At 38.0% G+C, this 16,964-nt stretch overlaps 1 protein-coding gene across 1 annotated transcript in view; it reads left to right on the top strand.

Annotated features, from left to right (window-relative positions):
* LGR5 (leucine-rich repeat containing G protein-coupled receptor 5) overlaps positions 1-16,964 on the top strand; it is a 51,791-nt gene that overhangs the window by 24,752 nt on the left and 10,075 nt on the right. Inside the window, exons 4-13 of the mRNA XM_009327547.1 lie at positions 2,404-2,619; positions 5,408-5,479; positions 8,096-8,164; positions 11,213-11,284; positions 12,099-12,170; positions 12,279-12,347; positions 12,495-12,566; positions 15,528-15,593; positions 15,806-15,877; positions 16,768-16,839. Of these exons, the coding sequence (XP_009325822.1) occupies positions 2,404-2,619; positions 5,408-5,479; positions 8,096-8,164; positions 11,213-11,284; positions 12,099-12,170; positions 12,279-12,347; positions 12,495-12,566; positions 15,528-15,593; positions 15,806-15,877; positions 16,768-16,839 (852 nt within the window). The remainder of the gene's footprint in view (positions 1-2,403; positions 2,620-5,407; positions 5,480-8,095; positions 8,165-11,212; positions 11,285-12,098; positions 12,171-12,278; positions 12,348-12,494; positions 12,567-15,527; positions 15,594-15,805; positions 15,878-16,767; positions 16,840-16,964) is intronic.

Here is a 16,964-nt window from a genome sequence, read left to right as displayed (position 1 = left end):
CCTGCTTCCCTAAATTGGCTCTCTCTGGAATATAACAGCAGCTTTCAAACTCACCACATGTTATCTATATATTTTCAATTATAAATAGGGTCATGTTTGTGAGTTAATGGGTTTAGTTCTGGAAGTGCCAAAACTTTGATCAACATGTGTAAAACAACTGGCTGAAAACAGTGATTTTGATCAATGAGTTATACATCAGTGTGCATTACCTACAGTAAGACAGGAAACATAACCACCGCTGAAACCTTTTAATATCTGCAAGAGGGAAAATGGTACTTGGAAATTTTAAAAAGATTAGATAACAAAAGAGCACTTGAGGCAGTACTTCTTACGAGCACTTGCAGGATACATAATCCAGTTATAGGACCTGCAGCACAAATCATTGTAGCTTCTTGATTTCTTCCAAAGTTTATTTAAACAATAATCCAACTACCTAGAATCTCATTTATATTACAGCAGCCCTGTTTTCTTTCTATGTTGTGTATTTTGTTTACATAGCCAGTGGTGGGTTTATATTTGGAAACTTCAGCTATAAACAAAATCAGTTCCTTGATTTGCTACCGAATATTGGTAAGGTAAAAATCCTGGTCTCACTGATGACAGCAGAAGTATTGCCATTTCAGCCACAGGGTCACATATAAACAACTGACTGTTGGCTTTGCCACGCAGCCAGGCATCCTGTGAGTAACTCCTGTGGAGTCCGTGGGGACGTCAGAGCTGCACAGGCAAGCTTCATATTGAACAAGATGTTAACTGTAATACAGTAACACATTTAGTTTGAATAAAGCCTCCATTCTTTAATCAGTGTAACTGTCAAACTAAGGCAACTGTAACTTCTTACTTTACATACCAGCATCACCCAGGGAAGAAATCTATTTCTGACTGAACACAAAGAAACCTCATCTACTCATTCAAATTATAACTTATTTGAAAACACAGGCATAGCAGGGTTGTTGCCTGGGGAATGGGGGAGGTACGGCATGAGTATTTCTAAACATTTCCAGCCTCACCCATTTGTTGACAGACCCTTGAGTTATTTTGGAAGTTCTGTCTCTGCTGCCTGCCATGTCAGTTATTATATTGAAAATTTAATTGTACAAGGGCTTTGACACTGAACTTTATAAATTTGTTCCAACTGACCTTGTCTCAGTTATTTGTCAGCCTGGCACGGAGCCTTAGCAGTCATTATTTGTTCTCATGCAGTAGGTAGGAACAGCATGGAGCAGGAGATAGAATGGACCTGACATTTTACATGACTGTAAATGAAGAAGCAGCTTTAAATAAAGAGATTAGTGTGGCCGCCACAAAGAGTATTGCATTTCTCTGAAACAGACCGAATTTAGGTTGTACAGAATTACTTCTTTGTACCCTGGGTGTGTCTGTTTGTTCTGTAATGTTTTCAAACATCTATTTAAATTTATTTCTGTTTCACCATTCACTTAATTACTCCTCTGTACAGACATCTTCAAGAAGAGTTTTAGAGCATGACTTTCATGTTCCAAACAAGGTACAAGTCACTATAACACATTAAAAGCAGAAAAAGTGTATCAGAGTACAGATCACCGTCTGGATGTTTCACGAAGTTTCAGAAATCTGAAGGACGCTTTTAAATATTTCCCTGAAAGCATCACAGTGGGAAAGCAAAACAGAGCAAAAGCAAAAGCCAATGAATATATGACATAATATTTCTAGAGAGCACGATACCACCTGCAGACACTGAAGAGGTACGATGTGCAGTTGAGCTCCCTCTGTTGGCTTTGCAGCAACTGAAGTGTATTTAATAACTTCTTTTGCAAAATAAATACGTCGCATTTGCAACACTAATCTCTATTTAAGAAACATTTTGCTCCACTACTAAAAAACGTGAACTTCAGTGCTCATTAGAATCATTGGAATAAACAATATGTAAGAAAAGGTAGAACGGGAACAGAGACTCAGAAGTGAGTTTTATTTTTGGCTCTTAGAATGGGTGTCTAGCATATGGAAACCCAAACCAGCTTGCAGCTCAGTGATTTACAGGTTCTGAAAGAGAATCTCTGGCTGAGTTTCTTACACTTTTTGATTCCATACTTTCAAATAATTGGGAAAAGAAACAATTCATACCTGCTTTGTAGAGGTTCTGCTCAAAAATGATCAGTGTGTGCTCTCAGTGAGTTGATGGCTCCCAAGGAGAGCTGTCTGCAGGGAGCCAGCTGACAAGGAGGCTTGTAAAAACGATGTGAGGTCTCAGGGGTGAGGTTGCAAACAAGATGGAAATGTAGAATCTCCGGGAAGTGAAAAATGGATGTGGCAATCCATGTCCATCCTTTGGGGTTGTGTTCTTGGTGATAACTTCTGATATCCATTGTGTAAGTCCACTGTTCTTTTCTCGGAGTCAATTTTCTCTATTTCTTTTTCTCCTAGACGGCTGGATGCCAACCACATCAACTATGTGCCCCCCAGCTGCTTCAATGGCTTGGTCTCCCTTAGACACCTGTGGCTAGACGATAATTCTTTGACAGAAATTCCCGTCCAGGCTTTTAGAAGTTTACCAGCACTTCAGGCAATGACATTGGCACTGAATAAAATTAATTACATACCAGACTATGCTTTTGGAAACCTCTCTAGTTTGGTAGTTCTGTAAGTTTACTGATTGTTTTTTAGCCACAATCTCTGCTTCTTTGCAGGACTTTGACCGTTTTGTGATAAATTACTTGAAGATGCAATGTTTAATTTAGACGTTGCCTGGACAACCTTTAATAATTAAATATTCCCCTAGTCCCTCCCCAGTTGGCAAATGATAGGTAAAGAGGTATATACATGGGTTAATTACACGTCTGTTTTGTCTTACATTCTTAGTATTAAATTGATATCTTGGGGCTATAAATCTGCAGTTTCCTTTCTACATTTGCACTAGGCTTAGTGATATTCCTTTACCAAGAGGTTAATTCCATTTGTAGAAAATGTTCTTTCTGAAAAATAATTTTTCTGGATTGTATATGTACTACAAAACAAAATTTTAAAAAATTATCTTGGATAAACAGATTTTTTACATCTTCCTACAGTTAAACTAGCATTTGCTAAATCACTTGTTTTGATCTAGCTTAAAAGTTTCCATCTCCAGTAAAGAACTATGTAAGGGAATTTAAAAAATCACCCTATCTGGTCAGCAAAACAAACAGGAAGAGATGAATTGTGTGCCCTCTAAGACTCTAAGGCAGCGTGTACTGAATGAGTGAAGATTAGAAAAAGGAAATGAACTGAAAGCTTTCTGGGTGACTTGGAAAGAATGCCATCCAGTAGAAAAAGTATGCATTTCCCTTCATAGAAAGTATACGTAGTTTTGTATTTTGTTATTTTTGCATACCAGTTCAACTAAATGAAGTGTGCGCAGCTCACACCAGAATCTGGAAGGAATACTATGGAGCATGGTTTCAGCTTTTTATCTTCTGGGAATGTACCAAGTGGAAAAAATTCTAGACTGGCTGGAGAAACTAAGAAGGAGAACTGAGATGGAGAAGTTATTTCAGGATACTTTGGAAAATGTTAGCATTATTAAAGAGAGAATAATATAGTCAAGCTTTACAAGCTGTCTGAAACCATAGTCTGTAAGACACTTAGCATGCTATTTTAGCATATTCTAGCCCCAGTGTAAGCATTGAACCTGGCATATGCCAGGGTTCTCTATTGACAGTTACAATCACCATCTCTGCCTGGTGCTTAATATATTCATATAAGCATATAGGGCACCAAAAATGGAGGGTGACGGCTGCCTTGTGCCGCAGAATCTTTGCCTTCTGTTTACATTAAGTATCAGTCCCATTCAAGTTAAAGAGTGGATGGACTTGTCATTTGACTGAACTTCTAGACTCATCTTAGTTAATACTAAAGACAAAAGATTGTCTTGAACGTCATTCTCTAGATCCCTACCAGAAATATAGTGATAAGAGGACAGTTAAGAAATGCAGGAGAAGATTATTTCTTTTCATGCCCTGATTGCTTCTGCTCAGTTAGGTTTCCTTATTTTAGATAATGCCTTCCTTATTTCTAATCTTCTGGGCTTCATATTGATAAATAACGGAATCATTCCTCATGATCTACAACATCTGATATTTTTGCCTCATCAAAATCTTTGTGTGTGGTTCTGCTTTCTTTTGTTTGCTACTCTATTCAGTCTGGCAAATTTTCAACTCAGTGCAAAAATGCATGGTCAATTGGAGCAGGTTTGAAGCTCTATCATTAAAGATCAAACATAATTGGAATTTGGAGATGCACTCTTCATGCTAACTAAAGCATTAAAGGTCAGCCTAGTCATTAAAAAAAAAAAAAGTTGATGAGTTTTCTTCCTAGGAAAGGAAAAACCCACAGAACATTTGCATTTTGCCATCAGAATCCCTGCCTTTTATGGGCAGGTAGACTCAATTTCTGTAGGTTCTGCAGAACATTCAGAGAGCCTCTGATCTTTAACATTATTTTCAGAGCAGAATGAAGCATTGAAGGGGAAGTGCCTTGCAGCCCCTCATTCACAGCCCTTCTTTTCTTTTAAAGCGCTACTCCCATAGTTTCCCTCCACTATAAGGGTAGAGTGTCAAGAATAAAATAAAAGGAAAAATCTGGGAAAAAAGCATCCTTTTTAAAAAACAACCTGAAGTGGCTCCAAGTTGTATCTGCTCACATTAATGAGCTTCACGCAGAGTGGGTTTTTTCCACGTTGGTCTAAAAGACTTAGAAACAGGCAGCACTCTGAGCCGTCGTGCGGGGCAGTTGGTTGAAATATATAACAAAATTACTTTCAATTGTTAAACATTTGAGAAAGTAGTTTGAGATTTTTGAGGTTTCAAAGGAAGACAAGTTACAGCACTTCTAAAGATTGTTTAGTTTACTCATCTCAGTGAAGCTATGACTTTTTTGTCCTACGGCTTTGTGTCTTCTTTCATTCTGCAAGCCTAATGCCCTGTTCCTGTCTGCTGTATTATCCATCTCCTCACCTGCTCGTGTTCTGTGCCATACCCTCTAACACCCTCTGAATATACATCTTCCAAATATACACCTCACACCCCACGCACAGTTTTTAAGGCAACCTATTAATTAACCACTACTGAGAATATGTCTACAATTTCCCAGTATTCGATATGCAAACCACAACCTGGAACTCCAGGATATACCCTTTTTAAACAATCTAGGTGGTTTTAAAACAAATCCCTTCTATGAAACCAAATGGAAGCCTGCGTGGGTGGGGAGGTATCAGGAAAAAAGAGAGGAGGGCGGCGGAGGTGCCTCCTATACATGCTCTTGCAAAAGCATGACTTGCATATAATCAGTGCATGCCTGAAAATAAGTTTCTTTTGATTTAACCATCAAAATGTTTTGCTTAAGTCCACTGTGTGTAGTGTGCTTGCCTGACTGTGTGCTTAATGTTCCCCTGCAGACATCTCCATAACAATAGAATCTACTCCCTGGGAAAGAAATGCTTTGATGGGCTCCACAGCCTAGAGACTTTGTGAGTTGACCTCTTATTTGTTTCCTTTTTTTTTCAGTGTTTTCATTAATATTCTGAAAGAATAAAGATAGCCTAAAAGCCAAATGTGGTTTTTGGCTTGCCTAATCGCTACAGGATCTAAGTGATGCTTTACAATGACTCTATGTAGCAAATCCTATTTTTTACTATAAAATCAGTTTGCCTTTTTAATAAGCATTGTCAACTGATAAATTGTTTGAAGGACAGTTGAAAACTGTACCGAGCATTGTAAAGGAACTGGCTATTCATGAACAGTTATGTTTGCCTAGTTTAGTACTATTTATTTGTCTTGTTTAATCAATAAAGCTAATAGCTGGATTGGGAAATTGCCACAATGAAAAGCTTTAATGTTAAGGAACTGTCTCACCATAGAGGAAGGTTATAAAATTAGATGGTTTTATTTTTTTTATCCCTGGAAACAGCAAAAGTGCCAGGTAGCCAAATTGTGCATGTGTTTTACAAGGGGGGGGAGAGGAATGTTTCAGTTGTATCCAAGTTTTTGTCTTTAAAGAGCTCTGATAAAGAGTAGCACTGGTAAAGATTGAAATTTCCTCAAGTTTTCACCGTAGTTCTGTTCAGACCAATTCAAATTTTCTTGAGTTTTCTAACAAAAAATAACTCTACAGAAGAACACCAAACAGGAACGCAGTGCTGATGGTTAGCACAAAGTATTTCGCTACAGAGTTAGTCAAATAAAGATGTTGTCTTCTAGAGTAGACCACAGACCCCAAAAATGCTACAGGGACAGTAAAACCTTGCATATCGTTCCCCCTGGCATGTGCCACAGTCAGCTGGATCATTTTCAGAGATTTTAGATATTTCACCCAACCAAGACAGAGAGGTACCTTTTAAGGCCTGTTACGAGGAACAAATAGAGAAAGTTTCAACCATGAATAATGCTAGTCTAAAGGTGACTATTTGCTTTCTCATCTGCAGAACTATGTACTGCCCACTTTCATGTTTCATTAAGATCAGAAAGCAAGAAGTTTTGGGCTTTTTTTTTTATTCCTAGTTTTGATTACATTGATCCCTTGGCACTGAATTGCAATTTTACAATTTTGACTTTTAGCCGGCTGTGAGTTGAGAGGAAGTCCCTTAGTGTAGCACCGGAAAGGGGGACGGGAAAGGAAGAAGGAAAATGTAATCATTTGTTTTGTTTTTTTAAGTGAGATTCACATGGCACTTGGTCAAAAATGGGGAAAAACAGAACAATGGAGTAAGTAATTGCAAACCCAGTCCCAGCCACCTGGCATGAGAGCGATGGAAACACGGAGGACAGTCAGGAACCTGGGAATAAGTGTAGGTGCAGCCACTTCACTGCAATAGGAGAATGTAGCACTTGCCTCAAGCACAGTAATTGCATACTGCATAGACCGGTTTCCAGATAGTTTCAAGATAATCTAAGGAGACCTCGGTGTAAATGATGGACGCCAGCTTTAAGATCATTTGTTTGCATCAACCCATAGGTCTGGAAATCACATATCACTGGAGGGCAAAACCAAACCGTACATGCCTGTAATCTCTTTTTGTCAATAAGCAGGAGAGAGAGATTTACAAGCAGGAAGGAAAGCCTTGTTGAGTTCAGACAGCAGTTTCCTGCCTGCATTACTTCAGCCTGATACTATTTCAATTTCAATCTATTGTAAACTGTGATTTGTGTTTTGCCTGTTCAAAAAGGCTTTTGCTCAAGTTTTTCAGACTATATTCTTCACAAAGCAGTGCCAGAGAGCATCACAGTAAACTGGCATATCTCAATTTTAGTTTCAGGTGTCTCCTGAATGCTAAAGGACGCACATGTCATGCTGAGGGTGGAAGTAGGCTGATAGTCCATTCAGCCTACCAGAATAAAGTCTAATTACCGCTGCAGCATGAGCAGTTCTTAAAGCAGAGGTCACTACCCTAACTAAACTACCAATTTTACAATTTGTGTGGTTAGAAACATTCTCTGTATGAATATTGACAAATCTTAAAATTAACAATACAGTTAATGATAACATAAAATTTACTGTATGTTTTCCCACTTGTTTACCAGAGGAAGATTTCCTCTAATGATTTTTACCCTCCAAACTCCAGTATCTCTTATTTTTACCACTTAACCACTGGGAAAAATCTCTTCAGAGAGTTTTTCATCAGAACAAAAAAAAAAGAAAAACTAATACAACTAGACAGTGAGTCAGAGGCAAATGAAACCTTTATAGTGAGATGTATTAGCCATGTAAAATGCAGCTCACCATACAAAGTTGTTGAATATTCTGTCTGAAAGAATTTTTTTCCCATTAATACTTTCAAGTAATGAAAAGGATGGGCAATTTACAAAACAGCAAATCCCTTAGTAGTATCTGAATCCACTTATGTTTTCTTTATTGCAGAATAGTTAAGATATAACTAAAAATAGGATGCTGATAAAAACTAGGAATGATAATGTGCCCTAAATAGAGTTTGTTGGAAAATATCCATACATTTTTGAGGATTTCCTGGCTTTTGGCTGTATGTATTTATTCAATGCATGGAAGATGGTATTTCATTACAAATGCCAACAATTCTATGCTATCCGTTATGCAGTGCATAACCTAAATAACAAAATCTATTTTCACACAGAGATTTAAATTACAACAGTCTGGACGAGTTCCCCACTGCTATCAGGACACTAACAAACCTAAAAGAACTGTAAGTACAGAGCTCATATTAGGAAGGAGGATGTTTTGTCTAGTGTGTGATTGTTTTTTTTAATGCTGGTGATTTTATCAGTAATCCTTAAAAACTGATATCCTAGAAAAAACTAATAAACATGCCAACATGCATAAAAGATCTTTTTCAACATTCAGTTTAGAGCATTCACGTTCTGACAACTTTTACTTTTTTACTGCACTGTGCAGTGGGTTTTGCCAGGAACTTCATCCTTGGAATACAGTAAATAATAAACACAATTAATTCACATTGAGTCCCAAACATAACAGTTGGATTTTGCAAGCAATGCAATATATCAGAGTCTTCTGAGATATATATATATATACACGCTAGTCTTCTAGTCTAAGCAGAAGAAGACGTGGCACCCTTTTTCGTCCATCAGGTTTAAATGTCTTTACCTTCTTCCCTCTCTCCTCCCATTAAATTAAAGCCGTTTCTTTTCAATATAAATAGTCCTTTGTAATGCTGTAAATAAAACACTTCTGCATGCACATAGTTTGCATTTAAAAAAAACAACAATGAAAAGAAACCAGAGAAGTTTATTGTAAGAAACAGCTGAATTATAAAAAAATGAATGAAATTATGTTCACACATCATACACACATTGTACACATCAATGCGTATGTTCAGAATTCTTTCCATTTGAATTATTTACCATGTTGCTGGTACCATCAGCATAGATTTTTGAAAAAAACTAGGTAATCATATAGGAGTTGGACACGGTTGTACCCCTGCTACATCACAAACTGATCTTAAAGCTGCTTTAAGTAGCTACCTGGGATTTTTTCCAAAGCAGGGATCCTTAGGCAGTGTTGACTCCAGTTCAGCACCTCCAGTGTTGGCAGAGTGCGGCTCTGGAGAAGGGAGTGGGGCTATGAGTTTCTCAGCCCAACTGTTCTCAGCTGCTGTTATGTCATTTGTCAGCGAAAATAATAGTTATGAAATCCAGTGGCCTCGAAGGATTGCCTTTTTGCTGACCTCTGGAGTCAGTAGCCAAACATGGATAACCCAGGTTTGCAGTAAATGCACCTTGCCCAGTCTAACAAACTGCCTGATGTGCCTGAGATTACTCACTGGCCCTGTAGGACTTCACCTCTTGTGAAGTATAAAACTTGTTTCGGATAAGCTCCTAGGTGCAAGAAATATTTGGAGTGTGAAATTGCAACCTGACATCCCAAATCCAGCACAGGCCATGAGACCATGTCCTTCAGTGCTTTGTTTGGGCCCTGGAAGCCCATCTTATAAGCACAAGGTGTCTCCCACAAGGCTGTCCATGCCCTGCCATTCTCACCCAAGTGGGAACCCAGGCCCACAGAGGTTCAGCTCATTGCGGGGCCACCTTAGTAAGGGTGTTTCTGGGTGGGAGCTCAGAATTTGTGCCTGGGCTGAAAACACAGACTATGGCTTTTTGTCTACAGCTTGGAGGCATCCAAGGCAGCCAGTCAGAGCTGGAGATCTGCTGGCAAGTGGCCAGCAAGTCAGGGCCATATCTGTTTGGTGCTACAGGAACACCATTGTCCCAGATGCTCGGCACTTCAAGGTCTCAGCTGTAGGAGTAGTTATCTCTCCAAAGTAAGCGGGTATAGCTGTTACCCAAAGTTAATGCATACGTAATGTTTTGAAGGCTGGATTTTGAAGATACGTATAAAAGCATTTTTCCCAGTGTGGCCTTAATACAGTCTTTTTACCCAAGGGTGCTGATAGATTTTACTGCTCTCTTGCTCAGTATGTGAACTGCCAGGCTACAAAGTGCCTTCAGTTCAGACAGGCTGTATCACTTGGGTACAGTGCCCCAGGACACAGGCTGCAGCCGTGACCATGCTCTCTTCCGACCAGCTCAGACTTGCTTCAGGCTCTTCTCTGCACAAATGCACTGGAGTCTGCTCTTGGCTGATGATGGGGCTGCTCCCTCACTCCAACTCAAGCCAGAATGGTGATGAGGGGCCAGATACTGCCCTGGGAAGTAGCCATGCCATTTCCTTAGCTTTTCTGCCATGCAAGGAATCCCATTCAATACAGCCACAAAACCAGTCTGTTTAGCGGTTCTAGATTAAATGGGACCCTCATATTGCTTAGAGTCTGTGTCTGCATGGATGCAGGTTTTATAACTAGGGATTTAGAGCCTTGCTCTGTAGCTCATCAGCAGTAGCACAATGCCTAAACAAGTAAAACCAATAATGTGGGACCTGTTCAAGTAATGGCCGAGTGCGCTTGCATCAGTGAACAATTTGAGGCTTTCTAAACACATAAATTTAAGTTGGGAAGCCTTTTTCATACCCGACTGAACTAATGGGAGTTTCCCACACAAATCATCATTGTTCTTTTGAAATCTTAGTTGTTTCTTTTGTTTTTCACAATGGAGAATTACTCGTATGAATAAAATCCAGCAATTAATGATGAGACAAAGATTTGGCCCTCTATCCAGCAGGCACTACTACATTGGATAGTAGTCCACATTTAAAATATTTCAACAAAAAGGTGATTGTGGGAGGCTCAACATATTACAATATAATGTATAAAATCATTTACTTGATAAACTTGTGCAATCCATTATTCTCCCAGCAAAAGAAATAGTTGCAGTTTAACAAGTACGGGGGAAATGTATATACTATTTTATTGTTATTTATTTAATTATTAATATTTAACTATTAATGTTATTAGTTCATACATGTGTGTGTGTTTACATATCTGCATTATATCCATATACATACACACATAGATTCATAGATACATGACATACAGCTACGAAGCAGTTTCCTACTGAGGGCATCTGAATTTTAAAATGCCATTTTGCAGTTTACTTCATCCAAATGGTTTTGTTCATTTAGAAAAGTGCAGAATTCCAGCTATTTCGTTGCTTTTCTTTTCTTTTGCTTTTCTCAGTTCTGTCTTATTCCAGAAAACAAGGACATACCTTTACATACAGGCACTTTTCTTACTACAAACAAAACATTGTTGTGCATTGTGAATACAGATTGTGCCTTCACTTTTTTTTTCTTACTGTGTAAACTATTTTTCCTTTTGTAGGGGATTTCATAGCAATAACATCAAGTCAATACCTGAGCGTGCATTTGTGGGTAATCCATCACTTATTACAATGTAAGTGGTAAGAGTCTTTTCAATGACTCTTCTTATTGGGGAACTAAGTATCATATTTGTGGCTAATTGTCAAATAGCTTGTCTTGTGGGTGTACTGCATAGCACATCATTATACAAGCAAACAAGCTTATGTCTTTCCAACTTCATGGAAAGAATGGCAGTTTGCATGCCCTGTTTAAGGGAAGCGAGTAGTGGTGTCTGGCCTTTGACCTTTTATTTGAACTATTTCTTCTAAGTGTCTTAGGATTACTGGCAATGTAGAAGCTAGCAAAAATTACTCTTGATGGATTCCAGTCTGAGTTCCCATTGTCTTACGTGGGAATACATCTAATGGGCAAACCTCAAAATAAGAAATTGTAAAATAAATGTGAGAAAAATAGTGACTCATCTTGAGCAATAGTATTCTATGAGCAAAGGTAGCATGACTTCTTCAAAAGTGCAAGGGAGCCTCTTCTGAGCAGGTGAAGAAGTCAGAGCTAACCTTAAATTTGTCTCAGGTCGTAACAAAGTTCTTCATATTTGGATTTCTATCTTTGCAAACCTGGGAGGAAGAGGGAATATTTTGTTGACTGGCTTCTGGCTTTAAAACCAAGAAAACAATGACTACTTGAATATTCAAAATGTGAAATGTGGTTGATGGATATAGATCAGTGGGTGAGAAAAGCCCAGAGGTGCACCTCTGCTACAACCAGAGGTGCACAGTCTGTGATTCATCATAGAGAGTTTACTCATTTGCTTATAGTATAATCATGTAATATATTTAGAATCTTCTAAAATATTTTTCATAAAATGTCTTTTTATCCTCTTTTTGCAGTCATTTTTATGATAATCCTATCCAGCTTGTTGGAAAATCTGCTTTTCAACACTTACCAGAACTCAGAACTCTGTATGTGTTTCCTTTTTTTATTTTAATTGTATTTATATGTTGCAATATTAGAGTTGTCCCACACTTCCCTCACAACAGTTGTATTGAAATGATGTTTTTAAATTCTAGGACTTTAAATGGTGCTTCACAGATAACAGAGTTTCCTGACCTGACAGGGACTACAAGTCTGGAGAGTTTGTAAGTGCTAGAGAAGTATTTTTGCTTTGTTTTATTTTTTTGGACACTGACTTATTCTAAAGAATGTCCTAAAAAAATATATTTGTTTTGCAATCTTTAAAAAGTGATCTTTTTTTTTCTTTTTTTTTTTATAAATACTTTCGACAGGACACTGACAGGAGCACAGATCACTTCTCTCCCCAAATCAGCTTGTGACCAGTTACCTAATCTCCAAGTGCTGTACGTTTCAGTAAGATTATTAACATTACATTAGTGCAAGAGATTAATGGACAAATGAAATCATTATGATTTCAAAATTACCCAGTTACTGCTATTTCTGTGTCTCACTTTACTTCTTAGGAATTCAGCTTAGGGAGCAGGCCCCCGTGTTACTCAAAAAGTTCACAATCCACTTATCAGTCAGGATTTCCCATACGTTGCTGAAAAAGATAATTACTTTGCATATTTTTAGGAAAGGGTAAAACGGTTCTTGATTTTGTTTAAAAAACAACAGAATTACCTTATTTTCTTTCATTCTGTCTCTCCTACAGTAGCCTAGGGTTTTTTCCCTCACTGACGCAGATAATTCAGTGAAGTGAATGGAAAATATAACTGAGTAAGGAGTGCAGTTTTGAGTTCTTGCTGTGCTCCTCTTTTAGTTTCTTTTCCAACCAGATATAAGTAGTTAACTGAAATTTTAATATTTTCTATTATATTATACTATTCCTTCGCATAGTTGGGGCATAGTTTTTATACTAAATATCGAATATTATTTTAGCTTGGAGATTTCCTTGGAGTTTGCTTAATCACTAACAAAAGTAATCATTCCGTCAGCTTCTTTGAGAATAAGCCAACAGCACTTTCCTCTATGTATTACATCACTAGGAATGTATTTGGTATTAGTTCTCTGGCCAACATTGAAATAGCACTAATTATAACACATTATTTGAATACCAGCATGGATGTCATGAACATTTCCAGAAAAAAAAAAGTTTTAGTTGATGGACTCAATATAATCATTTCCAGAATGATAAAAGACAGAAACAGAGTCTGTTGCCAGAAGAAAGTCTACACACAGACTTAAATTTAAGTATGTCCTGTATTATTCAAAAACAATAAATAATCTCCAAACAGAAGGCAAATAAATACTATAGTAATTAATAACTTGTACAGTTCATAGTAGAGTAGGATTGTCCATTGGAAATTCACATTTTTATTTTTGAGTATCACCCTGTATTATTAGAGCTGATATTTAAAAGGGTGGGGAACCAATTTAACAGCAATTTCATGTACTCAGAGTTGCTCTTTCCCCGTTCCCATCAGATTGGAACCAGCCTGCCAAGCCCACATTTAGGTTTGCACGTTAGTTTTGCCTGTGCCATGAAGTATAGCGGTGCGCTGAACCCCACAAGTTACTTGGCGACTGCGATCTTGAAGGGGCTTCCTGGCTCGGCTACCTGCACAAACACTACAAGTGCAAACTCTGCTTTGAAAGGCAACTTGTGCATCCTGCCTAGCCACCAATACTTCCCAATGTGGATTAATGTACCCGGAGGCTTCCTGCGTGTCTGCGCACCTGCAGTAAAGGTGTATGTGGGGACACGGTCCCAGCAGTCCTTGAGAGACTGCCCTCAGTGCAGTTGGGTCTGCACCTCAGCACGGGAACCAAAACCACTTGCCCTCTGCTGCTGCCAGGAGACTCATGTATTAACAAAGCGGGAAAAATCCTTAAAAATAAACAAGTAAAATATTTCCTGGAGCTCTAACAGAAACTGAGGGGAGAAGGGTTTCGGGTTTGGGTTTGTTTTTTTTCCCATGTGTGAAGAGAGAGTGTCAGTATGTACAAAGTTCAAGCTGGTAACATACTTTTAAGAAGACCTAAGTCACAAATCTGTGCATGACAGAATAGCCACAGTCTGCCAAACATACCAAACATCTTTTACCTTGGCCTGAAAGCCTCCAGCTCACTTGAATTCTCCTCTGTCATGTCTGATTTGGACCACAGAGTAGCTGTGAAAAATACAAAAACAGAGGCCGTAATCAAATCAAATTTTGCTGTGACAAAAAGCATACATATATTGATGGTAGTCTTTGTGCCTAGTAAAAGCAGAGTAGAATACCTTAAAAACACACACGGTCATTACTTGCACCACTTGCACAAATCAAATATAGAATACTCTAAATGCCCCTGTTGGAATAGTAACAGTGAAAATAAAATTTTACCAAGGAGGTAAATGGGTGGAGATGAACCAGTTTTAAAGAATTCGAAACAGGAGTGAAAAGAGATTACTCTTTTATGTGCTAATATTGGATAACTGTGGAAAAGGACATTTTTCCTAATTATAGGCATAAGCTTTTTCTCTATATTCTTTTCACTAGCAAATTTCCCATTCAGTTCTCCCTGAGCAACATGTATATATAGGATGAGACTGCTGGGTGGTGGGGGAGGGTGTTTGGTTCCTTTTTTTTTTTCCCCTCCAATTTCTGCAAATTGCCTGGGCTTGGTTTTGATTAGTTATATTATACTATAAATCAGTCCAGATGTTTCAGTTATTCTGTAATTTGTTGAGTTTTGGCTCAAGTCTTTTTAAGGTTTTTTTTTCCCCACGTAGTGATTGATTTCAAAGTTAGGTCCAATATTTTTTTAACCATTTCCCCCAGTTATAAGATATAACAGTCTAAGGATCAGAGGCAATAGTGCTTAATTAGAAGTGTAGAATGGAAAGCTGATTACAGTCCATCGTGATTATTACCAGAAAAATACAGGATCTTCTCTGAAAAAATCCGAGTATATATTTTTAGTAGATTATTTTAAATGGTTTAAATATTTGTCAGAATTTAATGAACATGAAGGCTGTGATGTAAATCCAATATTCCCTATGAGCAGATGGCCAATATCGTTACTGTAAAACACTCAGCAGAAGTCTACACTTCAGGCAGGAAATCTTCAGACAATGCAAGGAATTTGCAAGCGTAGGATATGGAGTTAATACATCTTGCCTTTTCCCCTCCTCTCTCCTCCTCAGTTAGAAATCAAAATCTGACAGATGAGAGATGATAAGTGAGTTTGCACATTTCTGTTCTTCTGTGAGTGTGGATAAAAGCAAGTTATTTTAAATTGAGTGTGAAGGTAGACAATGAAAGATCTTTTTCTTTTAACGTTACTTTGATGTTAATCTTTTCTTTTCTTGTGTATTACAGGGATCTGTCTTATAACCTGCTGGAAGATTTACCCTGTTTTACTGCATGTAAAAAACTCCAAAAAATGTAAGCGCCAAACTACCCTAAAAAGCCTAAAAAGAAGCATCTGTATACAAATGTGTTTGAGCATCATTAATTTGGTTATTGCTGGCCGATTTGACCTATCCCAAATACGTACCCTTACACTACATTGAAGTGGATCATAAACACAATCTGAAACACCCCGAAGTGTCCTCCAAGTGCCTTTGAAACTGAGGAGATTCTTATTGCTATTTCAGTGACTTGCATCACAATGAAATCGGTGAAATCAAAGCAGACACGTTTCGGCAGCTGGCTGCTCTTCGGTCTCTGTGAGTACAGCCCTAACAGCCATTCACCCGGGTTCTCAAAAACATGGGGTATACACTGCCTGCTCGCTATATGCCCCAAAACATCCTTGTTTCTGTTTTTCCTCACTTTGATCTTTCACCCATTAGGTCATAACTGAAAGGAGAACAAACATTGTGAAGTTTAGCATCGGCAGCAAAGAATTCAAAGCTGTAAACTTACAGCTATAAAAGTTTTTACTTCTAAATGTTTCTGATGGAGGTGGAGAGAGATACTGAGCCAGAGCTGGCATCTGTTGGCGGGTTCACGTAATAATCAGCTCTAGGGAGCATGAAATCTTTTTATAGAGAACAGCATCTTAAGAAATAGAGTCCAGTCATGTGCGGGTTTCCAGTTTTCACACAGACACGTGCTAGCAGAGTAATTTTATCAAGAAATTACTCGTGGCTGCAAGTTTTTGCAGGATCAAACCCATACATTTTTTCAAGAGTTGCTTTCAGTCTTTTTGATTTTTTCAGGGAGGGTGAAGATTGAGATTAGGAAGTTAAGCCTATTGACAATGGATTTGCTGTTCTTAGTCACATCATGAGGATCTCTTAGAAGCAGTCCATATACCCCAACCTTCGTTCTGCTGCCTTAGGAAGCTGTGAAGCAGACTGAAAATAACTGCCTTAGACTGCAGAAGGCATTAAGACGTTTTAAGAAAGTTGTCAGTTTAATAACTAACACCATTAACTGACTAACATAATTTAAAAATGGAAAAAAGATTTTGCACTATGAGATATGCAGAAGCTTATTCAAAATATTTGCATGTAATTAATACCTTTTTTATGTTTAGGCCTCCTAATCAAGTGTATGAAAACTTCCATATTCACTCAGTTGGTATGTAATTTTCCACTCACTTTTCTTGTAGGGATTTAGCTTGGAACAAAATTAAAATTATTCACCCCAATGCCTTCTCCTCTTTACCATCTCTGATCAAACTGTAAGTATTTGTATATCTTTTACATTCAGATTTTCACATTCTTCTTGCAAGAGCATACAAAAATCGAATAACTTGGTGCCCCAGCAGAAATTGAGGCTTTCTCTATTCTAATCTTCTGGTCTGTT

The sequence above is a fragment of the Pygoscelis adeliae genome, unplaced genomic scaffold (assembly GCF_000699105.1).
Source record: "Pygoscelis adeliae isolate BGI_AS28 unplaced genomic scaffold, ASM69910v1 Scaffold113, whole genome shotgun sequence".
Classification (NCBI taxonomy): domain Eukaryota; kingdom Metazoa; phylum Chordata; class Aves; order Sphenisciformes; family Spheniscidae; genus Pygoscelis; species Pygoscelis adeliae.
The sequence above is the reverse complement of the archived record's forward strand: the minus strand, read 5'-3'. Positions and strand labels throughout refer to the sequence as shown.